The sequence below is a fragment of the Marmota flaviventris genome, chromosome 18 (assembly GCF_047511675.1).
Source record: "Marmota flaviventris isolate mMarFla1 chromosome 18, mMarFla1.hap1, whole genome shotgun sequence".
NCBI lineage: Eukaryota > Metazoa > Chordata > Mammalia > Rodentia > Sciuridae > Marmota > Marmota flaviventris.
The window spans coordinates 17,046,598-17,057,777 of NC_092515.1; the positions used below are offsets into that span (position 1 = coordinate 17,046,598).

The 11,180-nt window shown below is 53.3% G+C and overlaps 1 protein-coding gene across 2 annotated transcripts; it reads right to left on the reverse strand.

Annotated features, from left to right (window-relative positions):
• Nucleotides 1-1,537: 1,537 nt before the first annotated feature.
• On the reverse strand, nt 1,538-10,232 carry Aplp1 (amyloid beta precursor like protein 1). Of its 2 annotated transcripts, none has more exons than XM_027941257.2 (17): nt 10,086-10,232; nt 9,043-9,186; nt 8,143-8,275; nt 7,825-7,937; nt 7,470-7,603; nt 7,179-7,360; nt 6,620-6,750; nt 6,165-6,239; nt 5,250-5,408; nt 5,044-5,172; nt 4,065-4,164; nt 3,093-3,200; nt 2,807-2,830; nt 2,563-2,633; nt 2,275-2,337; nt 1,999-2,142; nt 1,538-1,902 (listed from the first exon to the last, which is right to left on the reverse strand). In XM_027941257.2, exons 1-17 carry the CDS (start codon nt 10,230-10,232, stop codon nt 1,804-1,806), a joined length of 1,956 nt encoding a protein of 651 aa, XP_027797058.2. In that variant the 3' UTR covers nt 1,538-1,803. The 2 variants fall into 2 exon arrangements, with proteins under 2 accessions (XP_027797058.2, XP_027797057.2); XM_027941256.3 differs by having other exon boundaries at nt 2,807-2,833.
• Between the last annotated feature and the right edge of the window lie 948 nt (nt 10,233-11,180).

Genomic DNA, 11,180 nt, shown 5'->3' on the forward strand with positions numbered 1-11,180 from the left:
CTAAAGTAGAAATTTGGTTAAGGAATCAGACACTGACCAGATTGGAGAGAGAATGGCCTTTTAGTCCTGGTCTCACCTGCTCGAAATTCCTTCCCTATTGTTAGCCTGTTGTTCACTCATGGTTGTGAAAACACAAAGGCAGCTTTCCCCCAAGCCTGTATTGTTGGTGATAGATTTCTGCTGAGCTCATCTGACTATAACTAAAGATATAACCACTGTTGGAATGATGATGCATCCTGAATTCTCTAACAAAGCTGTGGCGTTGTATCCAACTTGCGTTTTAAAAGCACCTTCCTCCTCACACCTACCAGGGGTGCATTTAATATACATGACCTGTATTTACAGGGATATATTATGAAGAACTCTGCTAGCTCATAGGCCCTTTGGGAGAGTTAGAAATAGGTGCTTCCTCCTTAAGCCATCTGTCTGAAAAAATTGTGCTTACATTAGAACATGGCACATTACCGCCATCTGCTGGGAAATTGTGGTAAAAGAGCAAATCTGCAATGTCTAAGGGTGAAGGAATAGTAGGCATGACTTGGAATTTTGCAGTGCACAATTTAAGCATTATATATGACAGTCTTGAATTATTAAATAGTATGTTAGCAAAGTGCTCTAGAGTATATGCACTGGACACAGGATGCCTATGTTGAATTCCCAGCCCTCATCCTTCCTAGATGATGGAGTCAAAAGGAAATTTGATCTCACTTCTCTCATCCTGCCTTTCCTAACCTATAGATGGAGATAAATTAGTTCCAGTTCTATGGAATGAAAATAATGATGAAGCGCGCCCATGCATGTAAAGTGTGTTGGTACTAGGATCAAACCCAGGGCATCACGCATGTTAGGCAACTGCTCTACCACTGGGTCCCCTCCATTGTGGTTTGTTTTAAAATTTATTTAACAAACACTTGCTAAGTGGCAGGAACAGTTTTAATATCTCCACAAATATTGACCCTTTTAATCATCATAATGACTGTCTTGGGAATACATCATCTGATGGGACCCTTGAGTATATTCATTCCAATAGGTGTTTGCAGACATCACATACACCCCACTGGGACACGAAACTGGAATTTCTACATTCCAGGGAATCTCCTTTTGACTCCCTAAGAAGCTATGAAGACTTGGGATTGGGAAGTGATTCCAGATTCCCAGTGCTCGCAGGTTGGGGCAGATGCTGTGTATGATTGTATGGGCAGGTAACTAGAAGGGTGGAGAAACTTGCGGGAACCCAGCAAATAGACACCTGGAAGTGGCAGCCAGTTCAGCACCACGGAAAGCTCCTGGGCAGGCGCAGAAAGCCTCACCGAAGTCTCTGGGCCCTGCCCCCCCCCCCCCCCCCCCCCCCGCCCGCCCGCCCTTTCCGCCGGCTCCGCCCAGATTTAAAGCTTTCTTACTTAGAGACCCAAAGGAGGCCTGGGCAGAGAGGGACACCGCGTCCAGCATATTTACACACTGAATCTTCCATAAAGACATAGGATGACTTGGTAGGGAAGAGGACTTTATTGGGATGTTAGTGGGAAAAACGTGGGCAGGTGAACTCTAGGGAACAATAGACGCTGAAACCAAAATGGTGGTGACCTTAAGGAGCAATAACTTACAAAATAAATTAAGTGAGGAGGTCCAAAGTGGGTTGGCAGCTGGGAATATCTGGGTATTTCTTAGGGATGGCACTGGAAAGGGGAAATAAGAGTGAACTTGTCAAGACCTCCCTCCCCCACCCTAGGCTGGGAATTGGGGTTCTGGGGCCCCAGGAAGAGGGGAGGTCTGGGCTCAGCTGAAGGCATCAAGGGGGTGGGTTCAGGGTCGTTCCTCCAGGAAGCGGTAGGTGGGGTTCTCATAACCATGTCGCTGCAGTTCACGAAGCTGCTGCTCCTCCAGGGTCAGCATGGGATCCACCTGCAACAGGGGCAGAGTAGGGCTCATGGAACTCAGAGACCTGGCCGCAGAGCTCATGGTCCATCCATGTCTGCACCAGGCCTTTGCGCCTCTCACCTCCACCACTCCGTGGCTGATGGCCCCATAGGGCTTCTTCTTGCGCAGGAGCAGCATGGAGAGGACGATGAGGGAGCCCCCACCGGCTCCCATGATCAGCAGACCCGACACAGCCTCACGAGACACTCCTGTCCCTGCTGGTGCCTGCAGGGAGAGAATAGAGGGCCAAAGACATCTTTGAGGCTTATCTAGGTCCTGTGGGGCTTTGGGAGCCACAGCTTAAACAGTGATCTCTGATCTTTTCCCCCTAAGCACTGAGAATATGCTTCCTCTTACCAGCTCATCTCTCTGGATCTCTGAGGAGTGGAAAGGAAATCCCCTTGGAACAGACGCATTCACCTGGGGAAGCAGGAGGTATCATGGATCCCAGCCTCTTCCTCCCCAGGAGCCCAAAAGGGGACTCCCCACGGCCTTCTTCTCTCCTAGGACCCCAAAGCCCATGGCTTCAGCCCTCTTTTCTCTTCTGGCCAAGGCATATAAACCCTCAGCACCTCCTCCCTCACGCCTAGGAGTCCAGGCTCCCTCTTGTGCTCCCTCAGGTGCCCATAGGTCTGTTTTACTTACCTTTGGCTCATATTGCTCCAAGGGGGTCATCTTCTCTTTTCCAGGTGATGCATTATCTTGTTCTGTGGACCCTACCCCCAAGTCCCATCTCATTCTTGAGGGTCCAGAGGGGTGCTGCCCCTGCCTGAGGAGGGGGTCATAAAGGGCACCAGACTCCACCCCAGGAGGTCTGAGGTTCCCAAGGTATGGACCTTTTCCATTCTGGGTTTAGGATTCAGTGGGATTTAGTGACTTGGACACTCACCTTTTGGAAGGGTCATGGGGGTGTCTGCTGGCAGCCAGTGGGGGGAAAGGCAGGGAAACAGTAAAGAGAGGAAGGTATCATCAAAGAAAGAGCAGGGAAACACCCTCCCAGGAACACAAAAAGGGGGACAGAGGACCCTGCAGAGGCCTCCACACCTTCAACATTCCTCCCCATCCTCTTTTACTCACTATGGTGACTCAGACACCCCCAGACTTTAGGGGAATAGAAATAAGGTTGGAGGCTTGTCCCCCAAAATCTTGAGTTATCAATATTTAGGTTCACTCACCATCCTTGGAATCTGGAGGCTGTGGCCCACCCTTGTCCTCACTGCTGCCCCCAAGTGCAGGGACTTCTAATTCATTGGGACCCAGGTGTTCTGAATGGAGAAGTTCCTCTGAAAAGAACATATGGAAAGGTGGATGGGTTGGTGAGCCCAGGGACTCCACAAAGAAAACTGGGTGTGTGAATAAAACCCTAAGAGTAGAGTTATTGGAAGATTATGCAGATAGCAGAGGCAGCCCAAGTGTGGGGTAGCAACAAGTGTATCCAGGATTCTGGGTGTTCTTAAATATCAGAAGGTTTAGGGTTAGGTATGGAGCATCCAGGAGAAAGTCACAATAGATTTGGAGGCTGTGCAAGGTCACACTTTCTGGTAGTGACCACTTTTTCATACTCTTATTTAGGCCCCTCCCCTTGAATCTGACTTGGTTTGTAACTCATTATAACCAATAGAATGTCTGTCCAAGCCTTAAGAAGATCTGGAGGGGTTGAGGATGTAACTCAGTGGTAGAGTGCTTGCCTAGCATGCACACAGACCTTGGTTTGATCCCCCATTACTGAAAAAAAAAAGGATCTGGCAACTTCTATTTTTCTGCTTTGGGGCGCCTGAGCCACCATGTAGGAAATCCAGCTATCCTCATGGAGGGACGATATGGAGAGAATCCACAGAGAAGAGAAGCCCTGAGCCTATTTGGAGAAGAGAGACCCATCTACCAGAGAGTGCCTGACCCAGTCAATCTGCTGGCTAAATACACAGCTGCACACTTGACTACTGGCAAGGTTACCAGACCAGCCAGCTGAACCCAGAACAAATGGCAGGATCATGAACAAAGAAAAATGGTCATTGATTTGAACCACTAAGTTCTGGGATGGTTTGTTATATAAGAACAGATAACTGAAATCAGGGAAGGCTGAGGGTTGAGGGTCAAAGTCTGCCCTGAGAGATCTGGAATGAGGGCCCGAGGTCATAGGTACTCACGGATCTGGGGGCGCAGCTCCTGAGCCAGGTGGGGATTCTGATCAAGCAATCCCAGGCTCTGATTCATCCTTTCCTCAATCACCTGAAGGTGGGTCTGCACCTGCAGAGAGTAGGTTGGAAGGATGAAATGGGCAATACAGCCTGGAAAAGAGGAAACCGAGGCTGCATGAAGGAGGAATTCAATAGGGTCCAAGGGAAAGTAGCCCATAATGATAGACAGCTACCCTGCAGGGAGTAAGGTCCAGGAATTGGGCCATAGGAGGGAAATTGAAGGAGAAGCAGGATACAAAGAGAAAGAAGAGATGTACACAGGACAGGAAGTGAGGGGCTTGGGAAAGGAAGTAAGGTACCAGAGAAAGAAGTGATTCCTAGGAAAATGTGGGCACAGGAGACAAGGTAAGCCAAGGTAGGTGGGGTGGGGTGGAAAATAGATCTGAGGAACAGAAAGTGGGGTTTTAGGGGATTCTAGAGACAGGAAGTGGGATTGGAGAGTCATATAGAAATGATGGCAGTTTAAGAGCAAGACATGGAGTTCAAGAGCACAGAACAGAGCATTTATGGACAGGAAGATAACCAAAAAGAAAGAATTAGAATCTGAGGGCACAGAACAGGGGTTCCAGGGAGCAAAAGTGGAGTTAGAGAAGAAGGAGGATTGATGGGCAGGAACAGGTTTCTAGGTACAGGAAGAGGATTCTAGGAAAGGAAGTAGAAATTCAAGAGCCAGGAGGTAAGAATCCAAGGGAGGAGAAGGGGCTCAGAGGCACAGTGCGTGTGTAGGGGCAGTGTTCCAGAGTCAGGAAGTAGGGATCCATGGGACAGGAAGTAGAATTGAGGGACTGGAATGGGTCCTGGGGCACAGAAGGAAGGCACTCTAAGGGGATCCACGGGACAGAAAGAGGGTTTGAGGGTCAAGAGAAGAGTCTGAGGGGCTGGGGTCTGAGGATGGCAAGGCATGTGGGGGCTGGAAGAACATGAGCACCTGGAAGCGCATCTGCTGGGCCTTCTCAGGGTCCACTGCAGCCACGTGCTGGTAGTGCCGCAGCGTGTGCCGCTGCTCCTTCTGCTCTGCTCGCAGGTAGCGCCGTAGGGCCAGAAGGACGCGCTCTGCCTGTGGGAGGGACAAAGGCTGCCCAGGCCTGCCCTAGTTCTCCTTACCTTCTGTTCTCTGTCCCCATGGCCCTGTACCTGAGGAGGATCCCCTTGCAGCGCGGCCAGGAAACCCTCCAGGGCAGCACGGCGCTGGTCATTGATGAGGGCAATGACTCGGGAGGCATGAGTCTCCACCAGACGCTGTCGCTCACTGGACACCTGCTCCTCCAGGGTCTGCAGAATGGACTGGAAGTGCTAGGGGTGGAGGTGGACAAGGGGTCAGGAGAGATAAAGAAGGATGAAAGGCAGGGATATTGGGGCAGGTAAGGTGGGGTTCAGTGCATCTCGGCCAAACTAGGGTAGGACTAGGTCAAAGGAGATTGACTGGAAGGAAGGGCTATGGGGATGGGTAGAGTAGGGGTAGCGCAAGGCTTACTGGAGTTAGTCTGAGGGTGTCGACTGGATGGGAATGAACTGGGAAAAGAACTGATGAATGTTAAGATGCAAGGGAACTTGTAGGGAGATTAGGGTCAAACTAAGACAGGCTGTGCCCCAATAAGGCTGATAGGAGTGGGACCAAGGGTTCAAATGGGAGCTAACTGGAACAGGGTTAAGGGAGGAAGGGCCAAGAGGTCAAAGGCCATGTTTACTGGAGAGGGACTGCATAAAAGTGACATCAGAGGGGCAGGACCAAAGTGAAGGGGTTGGGGGCGAACAGGGCCATGAATATTTCCAAGAAAAGGGCCCAGCTATGATAGCAGAAGGCTAGGGTTGGAAGAGGACTCCAGAGACGTCCTCAGAGGAAAGTCAAGGACACATAGGGCTAAACCTGGCCAATATGAGGAGGAGAGTAATGTGGTGTTAAAAGGAACAGGGCCAAATGTAGGGAAAAGGCCAAGGTAAGTAAGAAGGGGTTAAATGGATGGAGCAGAATATGGCCAGAGCCAGGCTAAGACCATGCACCCCTCATAGTGGACAGGCATGAGTGGGACTCACTGGAGATTGTCCTACCTCGTTCAGGGCCTGTCTATCAGCTTTAGGCAGGTTCTTGGACTGGTTGTCTGCCATGGCCCATTCACGCATCACCTGGAGAGGGAGGAGCTTCAGGATCCAGGAACCCACCCTGATTGACCTGGCTAGTCTCCCAGTCCCTCTTTAAGACTTTGGAAAGTCCAGATCCCTTAAGTCCCATTGATTCTTGGGTTCCCCAAAGGGAAGACCTAGAGGAAGTTGAAAGTGGAAGAATACCATGGACCAGAGTTTCCATGGAATTTGGTGGCATCTCAGTGGGATTCTGGGTGGGTCAGGGATCCCTGGTCATCTTACACAGTAGTGTTGAGGGCTCAGAATTGAAGGAGGCTGGGCATCCCTTAGATGTAGTGTCAATATCAGTGTTTCTAAGGAATCTCTTGGTATTTGTGGAAATCTGTGGGGGTGGTTGGTCCTGGGGTCCCCAGTATCATCACCTCATTAATCTGGCGCATTCTGCGCTCCTCCAGGTCCATCTTGGCCCTCAGGAATCCTTCATGCTCACTGATTTCCCCGGGCATGCCGAAGTAAACATCCACACCATCAGTGGGCCTTGGGGTGGGAGTGACTGCAAGATCAGGAATCAGGAGATCAGTCTGCAGCCCACCTCCAGGTCACCTTTCCTACCTGGAGAACTACATTTTCTAGAGATCCTTGTGTATCTGGTTTAGTCATAGCTGCTAGGAATTACATGGGAGATGAAATTCTAGTCTGGGCCTACTCTTGCAAAGTTCAGGAATCCTTTATACTTCTGAGCTTTCCCCCAAATGATACTTAGGACCTACCAAACGGCCCCTCCACTTCCAAGTACCCCAAAGCTCTTTGCATTGTTCACAGGCTAACCCTTCCACCTCTACTTAACCCAAAGCTACGTGTCTCTTCCATTCTTCCCAACTGGGCCTCTCCCCTTCAGGTCCTTCCCAAAGATGCTATTATACCAAGGCTCCCCAAATCACCCTTTCCTCTATGGTAGAGAGGACTGGTAGATTGCCTGACCTTTGCTGACCACTGCAGGGGTATGGGAACTCGGGAGCAGGACTCTTTCTTCTTCCTGTTCCTCTTCGGCTTGAGGGGGCTCCACAAAGTAATCATCTACTGGCTGTAGGAAGGATTCTTCCTCTTCATCCTCATTCCCCTCTGTTCTGCCCCGCAGGGGCCAGGACCGGGTAGAGGGGTCACTGAGAGAACAGAAGATTCAGGCAGTAAGATTCTGAGCCTAGGCTGCCATGTTTCCATCCCCTGCCTCAGAAATCTTGGGATGCGCATGGAGGGTTCCCTCCCACTCACCCAACTGCTGTCCCAGATGGGTCAGGGGTCACTGGAGGAGGGCAGCACACATACTCCACACCTCGGAATCGATCTGTACCACAGGGTAAAAGCATGCCCGAGCCATGAAGGATGAGGCCTTGGGAGCTGCAAGCCTGTAACAAGAGTGGGCCCAGATGCCAGGATTGTAGAGTAGGAGGGTGTAGAGGGGAGCTTTGAGAGCTGGTCTTGGGGGATGAGGAGGCTGGAAGCCTGGATTCCTGGCTCTAGAGAAAGGGATTGGGGGATAGAAGTCCTAGATCCCAGTGGGAAGAGGGAGCTATAGGCCTGGACTCCTGGGTTTGAGGGATGGGGAAGGGTGGGCCATGGTCCTGACCTCTTGTGCCTCCTGGTGCCTCCGGGTGGAACTCTCACACTGGTCCATGCGTTCCTGGTGTAAGAACCGACAACCTTCTGGCACCAGTAGAGCCTCACTCACAAACTCACCAGCTGAGGAAAGGGGGACACCAGACTAAGGCTCTCCTACAGCTACCAGCCTCATGCTCTGCAGAATCCAGATATTTTATCCTCCAGCTTCTCTGCCCCACTCTCAGTTCAGATGCCCAGCCCTCTAATGTGGGTCTGAGACAGGGGCTCAGAACCTCCTTTCTGGGAGACTCCCACCTCATTTCCCTTCTCCCAGCCTGTGACTCACGCAGGCAGCGGAAAGGCACAACCTGGTGGTGAGGGTGGGCACAATGGCCACCCCGGGCACCCTCGCACCAGCGCTCCATTGGGATAGCCTGTGCAGCCTGCTCCACACGTGCGATGTGCAGCTCCGGATACATCTGAGGGCACCAGGAAAGGGCAGTCAACCCACGGCCCCACCTTGCCAGCCGCCCATCTCCTTTTCAAGGGTCTAGTATTCATACGGACATTTCCTCCCCAGTCCCTGCTTCTCCATAGAAGCAGCCTTAGATGCCAAGTCCTTCCTGCCCATTGGTCAAATCCCCTAGTGCTCTCCCTTTAAAATCTGGCCATCTTTAGGTGCTCTTTTCCTGCCCAGTTTCTTTATGGAGATCCTTCCATCTAACCCATCAGCTTAACCTCTCTAAGTCCCTTACTCTGGTTACTCCTCCCCTCCCATCAGGTCCCTCTCTCAGTAGATCTTACAGGTTTTCTTTATATTCAGCCCTCCTTTTTATAACCACGCCTCCTAGCTATCTATTCTCCCATTGAGTTCCATCGTTCCTCCCCATCTTGCTGGTCCCTAGGTTTCTTTTACTTCTTTGCCACGCCCCTTCCTTGGCCTCTCCCACCTACAGCTGTACTCTTGACAAAATCCACCACGTATCTCTAAACTTTGCCTCTTCATTGGGTATCTTCCTTAGCTGGCATTCTTGCGTGGTTCTCAACTCTCCTTAGTTTCTCAAAACAGGTCTTACCCTAAGCTAGCCTTGCTTCTTCGTAGGGCACGCCCCCTAGCTTCCCTTCTTATTAAATCCCACAAGTCCTTGGATCCCGCCTTTTGCAAGTCGAGCTTCTTAGCCTGGACCTCGCCCCCTCTGGAACCGGCTTTCCCGCTGACCACGCCCCTCTCCTTGGTCCCGCCCACCTGTCTGCAGTACTCCAGCACGCGCTGCGGGTCCCGGAGACAGCGTCGTGAGCGCTGTGGGTCTGGCTCCCAGCGGCCGGTGCGCAGGTCCCGGTGAAGGGTTAGGCGCCCGCATAGTCCGGCCACTTGTGCTGATCCCGGAGCCTGGGAGTGGAGGTGGAGGAGACAGTGAGAGCCTCGGGGAAGCTGACATACGGGGTCTTTTGCTTCCTAAGACCCAGATATTCATATCCCCAGCACCAGCCCTCCCCCCAAGCACCGCACACCGGCCTCAGTGGAGGCACCGTTCCCTGGGAAACAGCTCCTGAAGGGCGGGAGTGCCCCAGCTCTACCCGTTGCTATGGCGACCCAGGTCCCCCGGGTTTCTCGCGGCCTTGTTGCTGCGGAGACAGGCTCCGCCCCCACCCCAGCGCGGCAGAGACGGAGTCGGAAAGGGTTAAACCTGAATCGTGGGGGAGGAGGCCAGAACCCAGGCGTTCTGGCCCCTCCTCCCTCCATCCCTAGTTCAGGCTCCTATTGCGGGGGTGCGAAGACTAAAAGGCCTGGCTTCTCAGCGGGCCTGGACACCAGGTCCTTGGGATTGGAGAGCTGCATTCTGTTTGGGGGGCGGGTAATGACTGGAGGCCTGGACTCCTGGCTCCTGCGAGCCTGTGGGCGCCCTCATGGGACCAGAGGATGCAAGGAGCCCGGATTCTTAGATTCAAGTGCCCTGCTGCCTGGTGGATCCTATGTTCAGGAGGCAAGGGGTTGGGGCCAAGTCGTCCAGGCTGAGAAGGTGTGGAGGAGTGGGCTGGACTTTTGGGTCCAGGGGCTCTGGAAAAGCCAGTTCCTATGCTGCGGGTGGGAGTGGGCTAGGACGTCAGATGATGGGGTAGCTGGGGCCTGGAATCCTGGGTTCATGAATACCTAGTGCTGTTAGGAGCTCCTGGGAGAGGGCTACCTGGCTGCAAAGACTGCGCTTTCTGCCCTGGACAGTCCGCATCGGAGTACCGAGGCCCGGTCCCACCCCTTCCCCCATCCCCCAGGACCCGGCCCGGCCTCACCTCGGCCGCGCCGGGGCTCCCACCGGCCAGGCTCCCGATGGCGAGCTGCGCGCGCAGGAGCAGCAGCGATAGTGGCAGCAACAGCGGCAGCGGCTGCGGGCCCCGGCGGCGGCCCAGACCGCAAGCGGCGGGGCTGGCCGGCCCCATGTCCCGGCCCTCGCGCCCTCACGTCCCCTGCACACCGCCCGGCCCGGCCCGGCCCCAGCGGTGACAGGAGCTCCCAGCTCCACCGCCGCCGCCTCCTCCTCCCGCTGCCCCCGGGCTGCGCCGGCGCCGCCAGCCCCGCCCCGCGCCGGCCCCGCCTTCCCAGCCAGGACAATAGCGTGGCAGCTCTGCGCAGAGTGGAGCGGCTCCGGAACCCCGAGTGGGAGCCAGCTCCAGGCCCCCGCCCCTTGAGATTCCAGGCGACCTACCCACTCCTGCAAAAACCCAGCCAGGAGTCTGGTTCATGGGCTGTGCGGTTTGGGATTTTGAGTCCTCCTTCAGGGCTGTCATGCACAGCCCTCTCCTTCACCAGATCCAGACACCCATAATCGGCTTTGTCCTCCGCCAGGGATGCCAGCATGGGGAACCCCCCTCCCAATAAATTCCTCTCTGGAGGTCACAAGAATTCAGTCTCCCAAATTTCCTCAATCAAGAACACAGCGATTGAGATCCATTCCCGTCCTTTCAGAGGAAGCCCCAGGCCCCTTTTCCCTCAGAAACAGAGGCAACCCCCCCCTACCCTTTCTTCCTCAGACCCAGAAGTTCAGTCTCCCTATCCTGCCTCTTAAGTCCCTGGTGTCAGGACCTTTAACTTCTAGCTCAAGAATCCATGAACCAAAGCTTCCAGGCCCTTTCTAAGGATGACCTAAGTCAGGCACCCATCAAAGATCCAGCATCTCAGGACAAAGGTCTGGCCCCCTATCCTCACTCTAAGGACCAAGGGATTTCCATTTTCCCATCCCTAGTCTTCTCCCCTTCAGTGCTCACTGCTTTGTCTCCACAATTGACAGCTTAGAATTCTATTTTCCCTGGCTAACTGGGGCAGCTGTGTCACAAGTGTGCATCAATATGGACTTTTATGTGTGTGTCCTGTGGTTACATGGGTATCTA